Source organism: Hetaerina americana, unplaced genomic scaffold (assembly GCF_022747635.1).
Source record: "Hetaerina americana unplaced genomic scaffold, ioHetAmer1.1.p SCAF_12, whole genome shotgun sequence".
In the NCBI taxonomy this organism is placed as follows: domain Eukaryota; kingdom Metazoa; phylum Arthropoda; class Insecta; order Odonata; family Calopterygidae; genus Hetaerina; species Hetaerina americana.
Genome location: NW_027286292.1, coordinates 4,408,825 through 4,429,228, shown reverse-complemented (window position 1 = coordinate 4,429,228; position 20,404 = coordinate 4,408,825). Strand labels below are relative to the sequence as shown.

Genomic DNA, 20,404 nt, shown 5'->3' with positions numbered 1-20,404 from the left:
CCAACCGAAAAATCAAAGGTGGAAGAAGAGAGACGATATATATCTGCGAGACATGTGAATGTAAACCAGGCCTTCATGCTGGTGAATGCTTCCAAAAATATCATACCATGAAAAATTATAGAGTTTAAATTATGGTTTATCAATAAAGTTACCAATAATTATGTCAAAAAATGCAAATAAATAAGTTTGTATGAAAAGAAACTCCAGTTTTTCATTCTAGTGCCACGCTTAGTAAATTTGGGGTATTTAAAAAAATTTATCCCGAGTAGACTAAGGCAATCGAGAAAAAAGCACCCGAGTGCAAAGGGTCAAAGGATAAATGACCAATAATAATAATTTGGATGGAATGAATTTGAGCAATATAGAAAAAAAAGTAATATTGCTACTGATAGTGACCATTATATTTGATGAGTATATTACCCATTAATATTTCTCTAGAGAGATTAAAAATTTCCCAATTTAACATTACTTGTAAAAAAATAGAAATTTTTTCACCTTGTGGAATTACCTTGTTCATATGTTAAGTGCAGTGGAAAATCAAGAGGATTTTCTGTGTTTACACTTTTTACATGGTGTTCTAGTGTAATAATAGCAACATACCAAACTGAATATCAGCATTTACCGAAAATATTCTTCTGAATGTTGGAAAATATCTCTCTGATAGAAAAATACAAACTCTCTGCCACACCATTCTACTGTGGCTGCCCCATAATGAAAGAGGCATTCCCCAATTCTGCTTAGGTAACAAACACGCAATTTAATCACAAACTTTGGTCAGTAACACCAGAAAAAATTTAATTTCGCTTTTGTTTTCTCTCAGGAGGGCCGGAGACCCTCTCTCCATCAACCTTATCCATCGAAATGCCCCTAAGCAGCGATCACCTGGAAACAATAATAACACTTTATTCATTTTGACAAATGGTGCAACCATATTAAATGTCGTCAATATAAATATTACCTAATATATAAACATAAGTGCTTAAATGTGATGAAGATTGTCACAAAAGAAGTCACCAAATGAGTAAAGTGGGTGAGGAAGTAACCAGGTATATACCGTATCCTTGTAACTCTGGATACAGTCCAATTTCAACTGAGTAGGCCGATAGTTGGACAGTTCATATCATGAAATGTGTTGTAAGTTGATGACAATCTAAAATAAATACTATTCAGATTGGCTTTACCTCTTGCAGTGTAGTTATGGATTCGAGATTTTAATTGGTAAGTTTCTAGATTAGCTGTCACGTGAATCAGAGCCTTAAAGATATATAAACTAACTGCAGTCATGATTCCACACCTACTAAAGAAAAGATTTGAAGGAATCACGTGGTGGTATATTGGCAAGAGAGCTAACAGCCTTCTTTAGCAGTAGCAAAATTTGTTAAACGTGTGGGGAATTACCCCATAACTCAACACCACAATTCAGATGACACTGAAAAGGCATGGTTAAGTGTTAAACGATACTCTTTTGAAATGAGAATGCGGAGCTTTCTTAACATATAATCAGCTTTACTCAGTTTATTACAGATCTGACCGATGTGGGTCTCCCAGTTAAGTTTTGTATCGATATACATTCCCATTATTTTAGCAATTTCAACATCAGGCAATTTCAGCGGTTTCAATATTATCATAGTGGGCTAACAAACAGCATACTCGATTTTCTGCCTGTATAGATAGTGCAATCACCAATTGTGGTCCTGAACTGTATAGTGTAAGTGTTACTGACTATATCCCATCTGACCATCAAGGTATAAGCTTTCCTTTTCAGACTCAAATTACTCAAAAGATATTGTCAAATAGAGGTAAAACCATAATCATTTAGCCCATAACAAGAGAAGGTTTAGAGACTTTCAAACTGCTTCCATCTTGCATCAATTGGCATGGTATTTGCACAGACTCTGTAGAGTAAACTTGTTTCTCAAGTTTTTAAGGTAATTTCCTAAGCATTTTTGAACATTGCTTTGCTAAAAAAACACTTAAACCTATTCCCACTAAAACTAAATATTATCTCTGGTACACTGGGGAGTTATTAGCTCTTAGTAATGATTTACACAGTTACTACCACTCTCACAAAACCTGTGGAAGCCTGATGACAAAGAGGCTTACTTGCAACACAAAAGAGATTATTATAACTCGATTAGGTGTACAAAAAATGAAGCTAAGGAGGACTTTCTATTCAATGCAAAAAATCAACAAAAGGCAGCTTGGAGAGTAATCAATCAAGAAGTTGGTCATGGAAATGCAAAAGAAAATTTTCCTTTTACTCCAGACGCTGTAAATAATTTTTTGTTAAAAGCTGTGAAGACAATTTGTTTTCTCAAAACGTTGATGCTGCCAATAATGGCAATATGCTGCAAAACCTTCCTCCAAATATTTTAAATGGCATTTTGTTACCCCATATTGACTTCAAAAATTTAAGAAATCCGACAGTAAGGATATTTATGGTATTCCCTAATCAAGAGCATTATTGCGTTCATTTCGGAACCATTAGCTATGCTACTCAACTTCTGTTTTGAGACAGGAGATTTTCCAAGTGCTCTAAAATATTCCAAAACAGTACCTGCCTCTAAGAAAGGTGATAAAGATGATTTAACTTACTGCCGCCCCATTTCCATAGTCCCCGTTTTTAGTACAATTTTTGCAGCTATGATAACAGATCAAATATGAGCATTTTTAGGCAAATAATCTGTTTTCAAAATCACAGCATGGCCTCCGATCTGGGATATCTACAATTTTGGCTGTACCATCCATAGTTAATTTCGACATTAATGCATTTGAAGAGATGGAATCAGTCTCTGTAACACCAAGTGATCACAGTAGCGCTTTCGACTGTGTTAATCATTCAATATTCCTATCAAAGCCAGAATATTTTGGTGTTAAGCGTATTGCACTGAAATTAATGATGTCATATTTGGATGAACGCCTCCAATTGGTTGAACTCGATGGCTGTAGATCTGCAGCACTTAAAGTAAAATGTGGTGCACCACAGGACTATGCGCTTTGCCCAGTACTTTTCATCATCATGATTAATGATTCGCCCCGTAATATGAAACCTACATCTGTTTTATATGCTGATGACACCACTTTGGTGCAAAAAGATCAACATCTAGATGACCCAAAGACAGGCTAAGGAATGATTTGACATTAATTCAAACCATTAATTAATAATTTATGGTTTTAATTTACATTCAACTTCTAAAATAACTCAGCAACAGCGACAGACGCAAATGAGGTCGTGGTTAAAAGACTTTTACGTTCTGCGGATGACGGACAGGCGCAAGTACGTTTTCTATGCGTGTTAATACGTACAGAGCCACTCTGAACGTCGAAATAATGTTATCTTAAACATCTGGAATATTTGTCACACAGTACTGCCGCTGATGCAGATTTCCATAGAGGGAATGATTTCCTTATATTTGAAACAGTAGGCACTGTAGTTTTAATGCACGAAATTCTTCTGTTTCCGGAAAACCCTACGTTGAACGTGAATTATTTGAGAGAAATGCAAATGAATTTGAAGCTCATGGCATAAATGGGCGAATTTATTGGCTAATGGTTTATGATTCACGGATTCTCTCTCACTTTTTTGCTAATTCTACAGATAAGGGCTGGAGGAGAAGACCGGAGTTAGATTACTGACCGCATTTTGATGAGCCCTTGCATCTTTAAATATGGTGTTGTTGGCCATTGTGTGTATACATATATTGGTTTTCTTGCCAACTTCACGGATGTTCCCAAATGTATTGTGTGTGAAACATGCGGAGTGAGGGCATCTTCTGAACGTTGAGTTCAGATACAGCCGTCTAAGGTGTCATATTTTGTCACATTTTGTAGGTTCGTGTGGATGATTCATAAGTGCATTTCGCTATAGTCTATTATAGGTCCTGATTGCTAAAGATGTAGTCATGGGCAGCAGCGACTCTAAATCCGCAAAGGAAATAATTTCACCGGTTTCTAATTATTCAGACCCGAAAACTAGGCACGAACTTGAGACAAATCGGGAGCCCGGTAGCTATGCGTGTGTTAAACCGGCGACTCCTTACGTTTTCTCGCGGAAAGGGTAATTATAAGGCACAGTGAATTTTGTGACGAAATGGCGTGCATATTATGTTGTGAATGTGTTCGTTGTGGGAGCAAGCAAACCATTGAATTAGTTGAAATAATTATCATTTTCCTACATTCTACGTTTTAGATCAATGTTCATGGACGAAGATGGAGATTTGGCTCATGAGTTTTATGTGGAAGAGCCTCCGCAGAAGAAGGGAACTAAAGCAACGATGAGGAGGGTGTACGCAAACCTCACGCCTGAAGTAAGGAATGGAATGTCATCATCACAGTAGCAGCTCGCAATTTTAAAAGTTTCGCTAAATTTGTGTATGTTGTTATTACCATGCTCTCCTGGTCAATTCTTAAAAAGGATTTGTTTGCTTATGTTATTTCACGTTTCCTACTCTCTCACCTCTTTAGTTTTCCGTAGTGTTATTATTTCCTCAGTTGCTTTTTCCTATCTTCTCAATTCGTGAGTGAAAATGTAGGGTGTTAACCAATAAGTAATGTAGGATTTCTGATTTATTTCCGCCGTCGTTAATTGACCTTCGTTTCTTTTGTACATAAGTCGAGCATTGAGGAATGGCACCAACGTCATATTCTGAATGGAGTTGCAAACCGATTGTATTCAGCTTTTTCACAAGAAGGTTTATTGCAAGGAGTAGTTAAATAGTGTAAATTTTCTCCATTGTCTTTCCTTTCGAATGAAAGAGCCGTTGGCTGAAAATTTTGAAAACGTGCCTCGCTTTAAATGAAAAGGAACAGGAGGAAACGTACGCTTTTGTTTCTTGCATTGCTGAGATAAAACCTTGCAAGACGATGGGTACAGACTATAAATCTGAAGAATATGATGTTATTGTCACTATGAAAACATCTGGTGAATCAGTGTTCGGCTAATGATCTTCATTTGATTTAAACATTGCGGTCCTTTCATGTGCCATTTCAGTTTGTTCAAATTAAATGTCATCTGACCAATCAATTAGCATTTTCTTTGTTTGGAAGTGTGTTGTCTAATTTCTGTTGTCCTTTCCAGGGAGAAGTGGCCTATCAGTTCCCCAGACTTCATGCTGATTTCCCTGTCATTTTACGCCAGTCCTGACCATCTTGCCTCCGTGAGGCCATAATTGTAATGTTATCTATCATGAGGATTTAACTTCCCATGCTATGTTAATTGAACACCACGTTTGGTTATGGCATAATAAGGGTAAAGTACAGCTTTGTGGTTTGGAGAGAACCTTGGAAGATGATTTCTAAAATTAGTTATGTATGTCTTTTAAGGAGGACATAGCTCTATAATGTGTTCACATCAAATCAATATTTGGTTTTCTCCATTGGGTAAAAGTACCGTTTTGCAAGCTTGTAATTTGGGAGTTGGGATGAATCAGGAGGCATGTCGTATGAAGGCATATTTTTTGACTGACAATAATGCATTTAAAATCAATGATGTGGAATGATAAAATTTTCTTGCCAATAATTAGTGAAAGATGATATCATTTTTCTCGTTGCTTGCTAATAATTCATAAGAGAAAATGAAGTGGATGTTTTCAAGATGATGTTATTGGTCTGTGACCAAATATTTGGTTTTATGTTTGATTTGTGCAATGCAAGTATTGACCATTACATTACTACTTCAAAAGTGGACTTTGCTATTTTACAAGCCCTTGAACTTATATTAGTGTGCCTGAAATACCTGAACTGGGACAGAAATGAGCTGAATTGTGATTATAATAATTTCATGAGGATTCTTTGTCACTTTTTGTTGTTGAGAGATTGTTAAAGTAAAATGGATGTGTGAGTGAATGAGAAGTGTGGTAAAATTCATTTTATTAAGTTTCGGTTGTTATAATAATTTTGAATTGCCAAAGTGATGATCAAGTGGTAGTTTGTTGACATTTCATTAATCAGTGAACTTTCACTTTAGTTAACCATAGTGATTGATACTTATTATTGTACATATGATATGGCGTTAATACTTGATGGTATGGAATGATAAAATGCTCATGAATGTATGAATTGACATTTTGCCATTTGTGCATCATATATTTGGGGTAAGATGATGGTTTTGGCAGATAATAATTGTGGTTGTATTTCATTGAGTAGGGAAAATTTTTAATGCTGTTCCTGGAAATTTTAGGAGAAATGATTTTAATGGTTGCAGGTTTTTTGATGTTTTGCAAGGCTCAGTTGCACAGCTTAAATGTTTAGTTTTATGCATAAATGTTGACAAGAAGGAAAAACATTGAAAGTTTGGATTTGGGTCATGTTTAATTTGGAACATACTGTAAAACCCATTTAACTATGTCTGGAGGATATTTAAACATTCATAGTTCAAATTTAAGTGAGAAATTAAGTACGTTGTACTTGTCATTGTCTACAATAAGTGTGAGGCCTTGTGCTTAAAGCAAAGTGATGTTATGGCTTAGGAGGCCAGGGGACAATGTATTTGATAGTATATGGTGGTGATGAATGTTGTGATATCATCGCTTGGTTTTTGAGACAATATGAGCATGTACATTTGTCACAAACAACAAAAGGAACATAAGGTTTCACGAGGTATAAATATGCATATGCTGGTATGAAATAAATAACACTGTATTTAGGTGAAACCTATGCACTCAAATATCCTATTTAACTTACTTAAATTCATGAGAAGGGGCTGGCAGCATGTTAGGGAGGCGAGCTGCAGGTTTTCTTGTTAAGTTATTGGTGAATAATGATGTTATGCAAAGTAATGAATATATGTATTGCACTTGCTTGTGGAAGTGACTTGTCCTCTTAAAAATGTCAGAGAGTAATTCTTGGGTATTGTTTATTTAAACTATCCGTGTGTGTTGAGGAAAGTTGAAGAGATGTTGATGGTGGAAACTCCTGGTACCATATCAGATTTGAATTTTGTATACCTCACGTGCCATTAAATATTTATCTGCTTTACAGTGATTCACAAATCGAAAGAAACAGCCTGTAGTGGATAGCATGTACATTTTTAAGGGACATGCATAAAAAATGACTTCACTTTCCTATTATTCGAACTTGTAAGTCTTGCTGCATGGTATAATTTTGACGATTCGACCGTTGTGGTTTTGGTGCGGAGTCTTGGGTGATTTATTCTCTTTTTAGATCACTTATATCTTAGCGTTGGAATTACATTGGTATTTTTGACATTCCAATTTAAATTGAGTGATACTAGTTTGTGTTTATATTTGCTATGGAATAATTATGCATCCTAATTTATCAATGCTATTAATATGGAAGTGTTACCTCTTATAAAAATGGTTTCAAATAAAGAAAATAAATTATTTTCCATATGTTTTGTACTTTTTTGATTAAACGACACGTGTTAAGCAGAATGAAATTTTACATGTCAATCCTCATGGAATTCCAACTGAATGATTAGCATAAGGTATAGATACTTGTCCAACAACAGAAGTGTTAGTTTTATACTTTGTCAGTGAAAATATAAAGTTATCAATGAAAAATAAACTTGATATTCAAATTAAGCAATGAGGAAATATTTGGGGGAAAATGAGCAAGATTCTGGTACACTTTGCCTAGAAACAAAATATCAGGTGAAAGATTTGGTGGGGAAAAGAAGGATAGCATTATTTTTAAAGATGTGGTTTCTAGAGAGTGAAAAGGAGCAGAATTCTTTGCACTTAATCCTTTGAATTAAATTTTTCCAGGGAGCCAGAATATTTTTGAGGCTAAATTTTGAAATAGCAGGCTCTTGATCTGTAGGCTCTATATCAAAGAAATTTAGAAATATCATGAAAACATATCATGTATATTAGTGTAAATATCCACTTCATTGAATTCATTCTTCTTTCGGGAATATCTGTCGCGTAGGTGAGTTGATGGACAACTGTATCGCCTCTAGTCCTGGAGGTGCCTTCAGGTCAAAGTGATTTGCATTGTGTTTCAGTTTTATAGGTTTTTATTTCCGTAAAGTGACAGTAATACAAGAATATATAAACTTTGATTGAAATAACAATACGGAAACCCTGTTTTAGGATTGACTCCACTTCGGGGTGGAAAGTAACATAAGGAAAGGCTACAAAGAGGGTAGTGGTTGCGGAAATAGACCTTTTTCTTTTCTGAGAGAGCGGTGTCGGCCCGACATTTGCCTGCGGGCAGAGGGAAACCCATAAAACCTCCGCCAGGCCTCCGGAGAAGAGAGATTGAAAACAGGACAAAAGAATTACATCAATAATAAAAAAAAATAGAATATATAAGTAATCAACATAAAAGTAATAATCACAATGAGCGTTTTAACAGTTCACTGGCAATTTTTTTCACTGTGTCATTTCACTGTACATTTGCAATATCTTCTATCTTCCCAATTTGGCTGCTTTATATGGGAGATGCTGGCTGGCTTGGAGCTCCTTGATTGGTTTTCTCTTGGTGGCCGATGGGAATCAACCTTTTCCATGTGGGAGCCAGGGTGTAGCCGTCCTCACGGTTGAAGTTATTCGGATTCTTCATTATTTCAACTGCTTCTCTCATCAGTCTTGGGAAATAATGCCCTTCTTTTGCCAGGACTCTTGCTTGATCGAACTTGATCATGTGCCCGGGTTCCGATGATGCATGTTCGGCGATTGCTGAGAGTCGGAACTGTTTTTATCTGTAGCCCTGGCTGATATAGGACTTCCCACACGTGCACTTTATCTCATATACACCTTTGTTCATGAGGTCGGGGATGCGGTCCTTTGGCTTATGTATCGTGTCGCTGATTTTTCTTCCTGTCGAGAACTTATTTGCTGTATTATGCTTTCGTAGTAGGCTACTTATCTTTTCGGCCATTCCGGCGACATACAGAATGGTAACATATGTCGTTGGTTTTTCTTATTCAGGATTCTCCTTGCTCTGTTTCTTGGGCAGAATCATGTCTTGTGTCAACTCCATTTCTTTTTTGGCGGTCCTTTTTAGGACCAATTGTTCAGGGTATCTGTTTTTCCCCAGCGCTGAGATGAGGTATCTCTTTTCCGACGGGAGCAAATCGGCGTCTGAGATGGTATAGGCACGATGAACTAGTGTATTTACCTGTGAGAACTTCTGGGCGGGATGGTGGTGTGATTGTGCATTCATTATACCGGTTGGTGTGAGTTTTTTTGCAGTATACTGAATGTCCAAGGCTGCCATTAGGTTTCCTGGTCACTAACACATCTAAAAAGACACCATTTTGCTCAATTTCCATGGTGAATTTTATGGAAGGATGTTGCTGATTAAGGTGTTTTAGAAATAGATCTAGTTCTTACTTCCCATGTGGCCAGATGACGAAGGTGTGGTCGACATAACAGATCCAAAGAGATGGTTTCTTTGGGTAAGCCTTTATTGCCTTCTTCTCCAAATTCTCCATGAAAATGTCAACTACTACAGGGGATAGAGGTGATCCCATGGCTGCACCTTCTTTCTGCTGAAAGCACTTATCATTCCAAAGGAAGTATGATTTCTTGAGGCAGAATTCTGTGAGGTCCGGGAAATCCTTTGGTAATCCTTCCGATGTGAGTTCTTTGATGAGTTGCATTGAGTCATTGATGGGAGTATTTGTGAAAAGAGAGATAACATCAAAGCTCACTAGCACATCTTGTTCCTTAACTTCTATATTCTTGATGGTGTGAATAAATTCCGTGGAGTTTTTCACGGATGAGTCTGTTCTTCCAGCAAAGGGTTGGAGAGAACGAGCGATGTATTGTGCCAGCTTGTAGGTAGGTGCGTCAATGTTGCTTACGATGGGTCGTAGGGGGACCCCCTCCTTGTGAACCTTAGGTAGTCCATACAGATGCGGTGGTTTGGCTGCTGATGGAAAGAGTCTCCATTTATCTTCCATTGGAATGGATGACCGTTTGATTTTCTCCCTAGTGAGTCGTTCTGTCTTTGCTGTTGGGTCACTTTTCAATTGGAAATAGGTGCTGCTATCCAGGCCATCAGCCAGACAGGATGGTCTATCAGATGCTGGACCGAAGAGCACCAAAGGGCCACAGATAAAAAACAGCTCCGACTCTCGGCAATTGCCGAACATGCATGGTCAGAACCCGGGCACACGATCAAGCATGAGTCCTGGCAAAAGAAGGGCATTATTTCCCAAGACTGATAAGAGAAGCAGTTGAAATAATGAAGAATCCGAGCAACTTCAACTGTGAGGACGGCTACACCCTGGCTCCCATATGGAAAAGGTTGATTCCCATAGGCCGCCAAGAGAGAACCAATCAGAGAGCTCCCAGCCAGCCAGCATCTCCTATATATAGCGGCCAAATTGCAACGCAAATCCCCCCCCCTCGCCGGAGAACAAAGAAGAAACTCAACGCAACAAGTGAAGTGCAGTGAAAGACTATCTGTGAGATCCTAGTGAACTTTTTCCAGTGAACTCCCAAAAACTATTACTGTTAATTTTATTCATTTATTCTATATTCTATGAATGTTTTGTTTCTGTTATCCTTCTACCCTCTGTCTTCCATCTCTCTTCTCCGGTGGTCTGGCGGAGGTTTACGGGTTTCCCTCCGCCCTTGGGCGAATGCCGGGCCGATACCGCTCCCGCAGAAAAGAAAAGAAAGGTTTTTCCGCAAACGCTACCCACTTTGTAGCCTGTCTTTATTTAATTTTTCCACCCCGAAGAGGATTTTATCCTAAAACGGGGTTTCCGTATTGTTTTTGTTATGTTTACCTATAGTTTATATATATCTTGCATACTGTACTCTGAAATACGGAAATAAAAACCTTAAAAACTGAAAAACTGAACAACGCAAATCACTTTGACCTGAAGACGCCTCCAGGACTGGGGGCGAAACAGTTATCCATCAACTCACCTACACGACAGAAATTCCCAAAAAAAGAATGAATTCATCAAATAGACATCGCAGAAGACTTAGGATTAATCCACTTTATTATTAAATTTTGGATTTTATATGACACCAAAATCTTTTTTAGAACTAAATAAATTAAGTAAGCATTTGCTAAAAATTGAATAGTATTTCGGCTATAATATAACCATTATCCTCAAAAATTTTAGTATGCAAGCCATGTGCATACCCATGATCAATAGTTTTACATTGTTTTGTGTGTAGTAACTCATGAATCAAAGATCAGCGAAGAGACCTATGTCGCAATTTGAGCAATAGAATCAGTATTTGTTTCTTTGAACCAAAGGTAGTATAGGCAGCATCTGGCTTCTCTCCCCTTCTCAGCTCTCTTTAACTCTTCCCTCAAAGTGAACTATATTTGTTGGTGCAGAAGAGGGATGACCTTGAGGGTGATGAAAAATTTGAAAAGTTGAAAATTTTCGTTATATTGTACCTGATGATGATGTGCAGAATCGAAACCATAGTCATTAAAAATTAAAAGTGTGTGGAAGTGTAAAGTTTCTCTTATTTTTTACCCTCATCATGAAGGAATTCCACAAAGTTAAATCTGAAACTGTTCAATTTATTAGTGAGTTGAGAAATGAGTTTCCTTGCTGTAGGATGTAATAATATATTTGAAATATTGTCAAATAATTTATCATCCTGCTTCAATTTATATATTTTCTAAATAGTTTGCCTTCCATGAGTAACACCTCAAAATTTGGCTTTTCTCTCAACTTGACTGAAAGGTTTCCTAATTTTACTCAGCCCAGACTTTCCTTTGAAATGCCCTTTGCTTTTAAACATTGTCCATAGTACTGGTAAGGATGCAAGGGTTTTTAAGCATATGTATAATTCATAATGCTCCTTTCCTAACAATGAAAAGATGCTCTTATATCATAATGCATATAAGTTCCAATTCAATCTCCAAAATGCTAGAATGAGAAAAGAAGCACTATAGAGATGGACCCTCTCATGGACTACAACCTTGATGTGGTAGAAGGGCTTTTGCATTCCGATGACCCCTAGAGATGTCTGTGTCAGCGTGAGCAATGATGATTACCCCTGGTAGGTTCACCTATGCCGGATAGGTCGAAGGTTAGGAGCCAAATGAAAGGTAGTCTGTGCAGCATCTGTTCCTCAGTCAGGCAGCTGAAAAGGTATAAGGAAAAAGGACCCTGGTCGGATGGCCATTGAGTAATGGTATCACATTGAAAAAAACTATTGAGAAAGGCAATGGGAAGACACCTCAATTACTCATCCCAACGTTTTTATGAGAGATAGTATAGAGAAAATGAGTCGTGGCAACTATGGGACTCCTCCATGTGTCATGCCTGGTAGCAGAGGAGGCTAGGCTTCCGGGTCGTCATCACATGAAATCCTTCCAAAGGAAAATTACAGTAGCAGATGCAGGAAAAGACCGAATTAGTTAGAATAGGAACTTGGAATGCTAGGACAAGGTTGAGGACAGTAAATTTGGAGAATATGAAAGCAGAGATTAAAAAAAGAAATATAGGTGTTTATGAGCTGTGCAAATGTAGATGGAAAGATAACATGGATTACTGGAGTGATAGTTATAGAGTAATATACAATGGAGTTGAGGTGAGCCTTTGAGGGGTGGACAAAATATTGGATAAAATTGTAGGAATAATCATAGTTAACATAGAGTAATCAATGACTAGAATATCACTAGTAGAAGTAAAAGTAGAATCAATCAACTTGGTCATTGGTCAGGTACACATGCAACCAAGCAATCAATGAGAAAGAAGTTGATAGAGTAAGCAATCAGTTAGAGGACATAATCCCTGGTGTTCCTGGAGGGAAATATTTTATAGTGCTGGATGTGATAGGAAGGCATATTTTTTAGTGAAAATAATGCATTTAACATCAATAATAATGAATGATAAAATTTTCTTTCATAATAAGGGTAAAGTACAGCTTTGTGGTTTGGAGAGAACCTTGGAAGATGATTTCTAAAATTAGTTATGTATGTCTTTTAAGGAGGACATAGCTCTATAATGTGTTCACATCAAATCAATATTTGGTTTTCTCCATTGGGTAAAAGTACCGTTTTGCAAGCTTGTAATTTGGGAGTTGGGATGAATCAGGAGGCATGTCGTATGAAGGCATATTTTTTGACTGACAATAATGCATTTAAAATCAATAATGTGGAATGATAAAATTTTCTTGCCAATAATTAGTGAAAGATGATATCATTTTTCTCATTGCTTGCTAATAATTCATAAGAGAAAATGAAGTGGATGTTTTCAAGATGATGTTATTGGTCTGTGACCAAATATTTGGTTTTATGTTTGATTTGTGCAATGCAAGTATTGACCATTACATTACTACTTCAAAAGTGGACTTTGCTATTTTACAAGCCCTTGAACTTATATTAGTGTGCCTGAAATACCTGAACTGGGACAGAAATGAGCTGAATTGTGATTATAATAATTTCATGAGGATTCTTTGTCACTTTTTGTTGTTGAGAGATTGTTAAAGTAAAATGGATGTGTGAGTGAATGAGAAGTGTGGTAAAATTCATTTTATTAAGTTTCGGTTGTTATAATAATTTTGAATTGCCAAAGTGATGATCAAGTGGTAGTTTGTTGACATTTCATTAATCAGTGAACTTTCACTTTAGTTAACCATAGTGATTGATACTTATTATTGTACATATGATATGGCGTTAATACTTGATGGTATGGAATGATAAAATGCTCATGAATGTATGAATTGACATTTTGCCATTTGTGCATCATATATTTGGGGTAAGATGATGGTTTTGGCAGATAATAATTTAAATTTTTTATGCTGTTCCTTATTTATTATATATACCACATTTAACTATGCCTGGAGGATATTTAAGCATTCATAGTTCAAATTTAAGTGATAAATTAAGTACGCTATACTTATCATTCTCTACAATAAGTGTGAGGCCTTGGGCTTAAAGCAAAAATGATTGTATGGCTTAGGAAGCCAAAGCAAAATGTATTTGATAATAATAATGGTGAAGAATGTTGTGATATCATCGCTTGGTTTTTGAGATAATATGAGCATGTACATATTTCACAAACAACAAAAGGAACATAATGTTTCACAAGATATAAATATGCATATGCAGGTATGAAATAAATTTCACTGTATTAAGTTGAAACTTTTGCACTTAAACATCCCATTTAACTTACCTAAATGTAATTTTATGAGAAGAGGCTGGCAGGGTGTTAGGGAGGCGACCTATGTTTTTCCTTGTAAAGTTATTTGTGAATAATAATGTTATGTAAAGCAATGAATGTAATATATTACACTTTCTTGTGGGAGTGACTTGTTCTCTTAAACATTTCAGTGAGTAATTCTTGGGTATCTTTTATTTCAACTATCCCTGCGTGTGAAGGTAAGTGGAAGAGATTTTGATGGTGAAACCAACTGTTACCATATCAGATTGAATTTTTTTATAATTCGTGTTCCATTACATATTTGTTTGCTTTTCTAGTCATTCACATAAATGATGAAACAACTTTCTGTAGAGATCATGTACATTTTTATGTGGCAAGCCTAAGAAATGGCTATCCACTTCCCTATTAGTTGAATTTGTAAGTTTTGCTACATGGTATTAATTTCATGAATTTTCCTTCTTGTTTTTCTGTGACAGGCCTGTGGGATTTCTGATCTTTTCAGGTGACTATTGAATTAAGCATGGAATATTTTATATTCCAATATTAAATTGAATGTTACTCATTTGTGTTTATATTTCCAATGGAATATTTATTCATCCTATTTTACCAAGCTAATGATATGGAAGTGTTACCTCCTATAGAAATGAAATCAATAAAGAACATTAATTATTTTCCAAAGTTATTGTATTTTATTTCGTGAGGACTATAGAATAATTAGCTTAATTTTGCATGCAGTTAAGTTGTTCTCAGGATTATCTACAAGAGTATTGAGAGAAGAGAAAATGATTACTTGGGGGATTATCCGGAATAAGGAAGGGGAGAGGCACGCATGACGCCATTGTAGTTCTGAGTTCACAAATTGAGAGGAACATAGAACACAATCAGGATTTGCCTGTTTCATAGATTTTTAGTAGGTATATCATAAGAGGAATTGGAGAAAAAAATGAATGTTTTTCAGGCAATAGGAGTAGATTGGAGCTGCAACCTGTACATTTCTCAGGTGGCTCGGGTTGGAGTTGGGGACAGATTTTATGCATGGGAAGTGTTCGGAAGGGGGTAAGGTAAGACTGCCCATTACCATATGTGATATTAAATGTAAATGTGGAGGAATTAGTGAAAGAGGCATGGAAAAAACTGAAGTTAGTAATGAAAGTCGGTGAACAATCAACAAAATCAGTTAGGTTGAATGATGACCAAGCATAGTATCTCAGCAAGCCAAGGAGTTGCAGGCATTGCTGAATACATTGGAAAGTCATAATGATAGGTATGGTATTACAAAAAAATGTAAAGAAAACAAAGATTATGCAGTGTTTCAGAAAGAGTAAGGCTAAGTTAAACATGAGTACAGGAGGACAAAAACTGGAGAAAATGTGAGAGTTTATATATCTCAGAAGTGGTTTTGAATAGAACGGCAAATGTAGTTGGGACTCATGCAAGAATTATGCAAGGCAAAGAAGCTTTCACAAGGAGGGAATCGATGACGGGAACCTTGAGGAGGAATGTTAAGAAAAGGCTCGTCCAAACTTTGTCATGGAGCATAGTTATGTCAGGCATGGAATAATGCTCATTTGAGCATGACAATCGGCTTGGATTAGAGGCTTTTGAAGTTTGGGTGTGGAGAAGGATTGAGAATTTGAAGTGGGCAGAAAGGAAACAAGCAAGGAAATGCTAGACATGGTAGAGGTTTGAAGAGGATTTTTAGAAGATATTCAGAGGAGGCAGGAAAGATGGATACAGGGCATTTTGATTTGCAATGGAATGTTGAAGACTGTTATAGAAGGGATAATGTTGGGCCAGAGAGGAAATGGCAGGAATAAGAAAGAGCTGTTGAATCCTTTGAAAGGAGGAGGGAAGTAAACAGTGTTAAAAATGGGTGTAGCGTAAAATAGGATTTTGTTTTGGTTTGTGAGGTAAGACAGCTGTGTCAGCTGTGCCATTTGGTAGCTTGTGCCCATTCCAAATCTTCCTTAACCTTTTGCACTCGGATGTCGAGTGTGACTCGACACGGTTAGCAACGGCAGCAGCTCGTACGTCGAGCCACACTAGACACGGAGTTTCACCACGAGGGGAATTGGGATTTTTGTCTATTTTTCCAATAACTTTTCTTGTAATCATCTGCATGAAAGGGCAAGTAAAGTAAAGCTTGATTAAAAGCATGGCTTGTTTTATAAATGAATAGTATCGACCCATTATGTCGTCGTCAACATAAATGCCGTCTCCAAAGGATGCCACTACCTACGCGGATGTTTTTTGTTGTCTATTTACTGTGCTGTAAGTTGTTTTTCATTTCCATTGTTTGCCCTTCATTACTTGGAAGTCAGCTAAATATAAAGCAATGTCTTTTAGAGATTATCGGTGTCTGAGAAAAGATCGCCATAATGAAGAGTTACCTCAGTATGCTGTTCCTTAGTTCATTGCTTTCTAGTTTGGACTCTTTCGTTTCCTCTTCTTCCTAGTGTCCGCTGTCTCATCAAAGTTTCTGCCTGCTCTCTTCCTATCTATTGCATAGTCAGGAATCTTGAGTAGGAGGGTCCAAGATATGATCTATTATATTCATAGTAAAACACGAACCTAGGCCCTTTTCCTAGAGTCATGCTTTTTTGAGGTTGCATCATCATTGTTTGAGGAGTGTCCAAGACATGAGGCATTGATTCACAGTAACTCGAACACTAGCACTTCTTCTTTGTCGTGCTTTTTTGAGCTTGCATCATCCTCCTGTGGTAAAGAACCTTCCTTATCTTAGTCTCCGAGGTTTGGTTATGTTTCTATAAGCATAACGCAGGTGTTTTCCTTGATGACAGAGGGTTCTCATACAACAGATGCTTTCCCTTTAGTTGGACGAATGGTTTGCCAGCTAGTAGTTGCTCATTCTGAACGATTTTCACCTCCTCACGATGGATAAGTATTCCAAAGAATTAGAAAGCAGTGACGAAGACTTTTACATCGAAACTGACGATTTTATTGACAAATATAATAGTGACGAAAGTGAGTTATCTGAGAATTCGTTTGGAGATGATGAACCAGTCGCTGGTCCAAGTGGAACTATTGAAAGGAAAACGTCCAAAGATCAGGGTGAATGTACTGACAGTGACAGTGATGTTGAATTCATACTGACAAAACGAAGACGCACAATTGTTTATTTAAGTGATAGTGATGGAATTATAGGTGATAGCATTGTGCATTCGTACATGAGGCCCAGTGAAAGTAGTGTTTATAGTGGAAAACCGGAAAAAGAAAAGTGGAATACTGTATCTGTGAATGACCATGAGCCTAGCAGAATCCACTTCTCCACTGGTCAGTTATGTGTTGGACCTCAAGTTCCTCCTGGATGTGCCACACCAATAGAGTATTTTAAGTTGTTTTTTACAGACACATTGTGGAAATGAAGGCTTTTTTTGGCGTAATACTAAATATGGGTGTATTGAATCACCCTAACTTACAGAGTTATTGGTCAACGGATTTTGAGTCTCATATACCATCTTTTCGAGCTGTTTTCAAAAGAGAAAGGTTCTTGCAAATATTTTGGATGTTACACTTGAAAAATGATCAAAAGTCAAGTAAACATTTGAGAACAAGAACCGAGAAGGTAAACTGCTTCTTATCATACCTTGAAATGAAATTTAGGGAGAGATTCTGCCCCGGAAGGGAGATTTCTGATGATGAGGCTGTTGTTGGTTTCAAGGGAAAGATACACTTCATCACGTATAATCCTAAAAAGCCAACAAAATGGGGTATTCGTCTATATGTCCTCTCAGATTCCAAATGTGGTTACGTACATTCATCTGTCCCTTATTATGGTGGAATAACAACTGAAACATTGGTGAGACCTGATCTCCCTTTTACTAGCAGAATAGTTTTAGAACTGCATGAAAGATTGAAGAACTCAGTATCTGGTTCTCAAGGCTATCATTTCTTCACTGACAGGTATTACACTAGTGTCACACTTGCAAGGGAATTGCTAAAGGAAAAAACACTTGACAGGGACAATAATGCCCAACAGGAAAGATAATCCACCTGTGATCAAACATCCAAAGCTAAAGAAAGGAGAGACAGTGGCTTACTGGGATGAAAATGTAATGCTCCTTGCATGGAAAGACAAGAGAATAGTCACAATGCTCAGTATGTGGGACACTGCAGAGACTTAGTCCATGGAAAGGAGAGTTCGTGGTGGTGGGAATGAAATAGTTTTCAAACCCAAGGTTGTGACAAACTATACCAAGTTTATGGGGGGAGTTGATATAGCGGATCATTACACAACCACGTACTGTTTCATGAGGAAAACTCTAATATGGTGGCTTAAATTGTTCTTCTGGGGGCTTGAGGTCAGTGTTGTAAATTCATTTATATTGTATAAAGAATGCCAAAAAAAAATGAAAAACCTATCTCGCATGTGAAATCTGTTAGGAAAATAGTACACGATCTCGTTGGAGAATTCCGAGATGGTACACAAACGTCCAGGGTTAGATTACCATCCACAAACATAGAGCAACGTTTAGAGGGAAAACTCCATATAATCACACCTCATCCTAACAAAAAACATAAAGATTGTGCGGTTTCCTCCAACCGAAAAATCAAAGGTGGAAGAAGAGAGACGATATATATCTGCGAGACATGTGAATGTAAACCAGGCCTTCATGCTGGTGAATGCTTCCAAAAATATCATACCATGAAAAATTATAGAGTTTAAATTATGGTTTATCAATAAAGTTACCAATAATTATGTCAAAAAATGCAAATAAATAAGTTTGTATGAAAAGAAACTCCAGTTTTTCATTCTAGTGCCACGCTTAGTAAATTTGGGGTATTTAAAAAAATTTATCCCGAGTAGACTAAGGCAATCGAGAAAAAAGCACCCGAGTGCAAAGGGTCAAAGGATAAATGACCAATAATAATAATTTGGATGGAATGAATTTGAGCAATATAGAAAAAAAAGTAATATTGCTACTGATAGTGACCATTATATTTGATGAGTATATTACCCATTAATATTTCTCTAGAGAGATTAAAAATTTCCCAATTTAACATTACTTGTAAAAAAATAGAAATTTTTTCACCTTGTGGAATTACCTTGTTCATATGTTAAGTGCAGTGGAAAATCAAGAGGATTTTCTGTGTTTACACTTTTTACATGGTGTTCTAGTGTAATAATAGCAACATACCAAACTGAATATCAGCATTTACCGAAAATATTCTTCTGAATGTTGGAAAATATCTCTCTGATAGAAAAATACAAACTCTCTGCCACACCATTCTACTGTGGCTGCCCCATAATGAAAGAGGCATTCCCCAATTCTGCTTAGGTAACAAACACGCAATTTAATCACAAACTTTGGTCAGTAACACCAGAAAAAATTTAATTTCGCTTTTGTTTTCTCTCAGGAGGGCCGGAGACCCTCTCTCCATCAACCTTATCCATCGAAATGCCCCTAAGCAGCGATCACCTGGAAACAATAATAACACTTTATTCATTTTGACAAATGGTGCAACCATATTAAATGTCGTCAATATAAATATTACCTAATATATAAACATAAGTGCTTAAATGTGATGAAGATTGTCACAAAAGAAGTCACCAAATGAGTAAAGTGGGTGAGGAAGTAACCAGGTATATACCGTATCCTTGTAACTCTGGATACAGTCCAATTTCAACTGAGTAGGCCGATAGTTGGACAGTTCATATCATGAAATGTGTTGTAAGTTGATGACAATCTAAAATAAATACTATTCAGATTGGCTTTACCTCTTGCAGTGTAGTTATGGATTCGAGATCTTAATTGGTAAGTTTCTAGATTAGCTGTCACGTGAATCAGAGCCTTAAAGATATATAAACTAACTGCAGTCATGATTCCACACCTACTAAAGAAAAGATTTGAAGGAATCACGTGGTGGTATATTGGCAAGAGAGCTAACAGCCTTCTTTAGCAGTAGCAAAATTTGTTAAACGTGTGGGGAATTACCCCATAACTCAACACCACAATTCAGATGACACTGAAAAGGCATGGTTAAGTGTTAAACGATACTCTTTTGAAATGAGAATGCGGAGCTTTCTTAACATATAATCAGCTTTACTCAGTTTATTACAGATCTGACCGATGTGGGTCTCCCAGTTAAGTTTTGTATCGATATACATTCCCATTATTTTAGCAATTTCAACATCAGGCAATTTCAGCGGTTTCAATATTATCATAGTGGGCTAACAAACAGCATACTCGATTTTCTGCCTGTATAGATAGTGCAATCACCAATTGTGGTCCTGAACTGTATAGTGTAAGTGTTACTGACTATATCCCATCTGACCATCAAGGTATAAGCTTTCCTTTTCAGACTCAAATTACTCAAAAGATATTGTCA

The 20,404-nt window shown here is 36.8% G+C and overlaps 2 protein-coding genes across 2 annotated transcripts; one reads left to right on the top strand and one right to left on the bottom strand.

Moving 5' to 3' along the window:
• The first annotated feature begins 3,617 nt into the window (after positions 1-3,617).
• On the top strand, positions 3,618-7,330 carry LOC139685659 (tumor suppressor candidate 2-like). The gene is made up of 3 exons (XM_071582619.1): positions 3,618-4,057; positions 4,190-4,307; positions 5,078-7,330. Exons 1-3 carry the CDS (start codon positions 3,903-3,905, stop codon positions 5,141-5,143), a joined length of 339 nt encoding a protein of 112 aa, XP_071438720.1. The 5' UTR covers positions 3,618-3,902; the 3' UTR covers positions 5,144-7,330.
• Positions 7,331-9,292: 1,962 nt separating this feature from the next.
• Positions 9,293-11,071, bottom strand: LOC139685793 (uncharacterized). The gene is made up of 2 exons (XM_071582911.1): positions 11,068-11,071; positions 9,293-9,993 (listed from the first exon to the last, which is right to left on the bottom strand). Exons 1-2 carry the CDS (start codon positions 11,069-11,071, stop codon positions 9,293-9,295), a joined length of 705 nt encoding a protein of 234 aa, XP_071439012.1.
• Positions 11,072-20,404: the final 9,333 nt, after the last annotated feature.

What these genes read in the sequence shown, in the direction of transcription:
- LOC139685659 (XM_071582619.1), top strand. Translation starts at nt 3,903, where the DNA reads ATGGGCAGCAGCGACTCTAAATCCGCAAAGGAAATAATTTCACCGGTT. An exon ending in TACGTTTTCTCGCGGAAAGG is followed by an intron (nt 4,058 to 4,189) that starts GTAATTATAAGG and finishes TCTACGTTTTAG; the next exon opens with ATCAATGTTCATGGACGAAG. An exon ending in ACGCAAACCTCACGCCTGAA is followed by an intron (nt 4,308 to 5,077) that starts GTAAGGAATGGA and finishes TGTCCTTTCCAG; the next exon opens with GGAGAAGTGGCCTATCAGTT.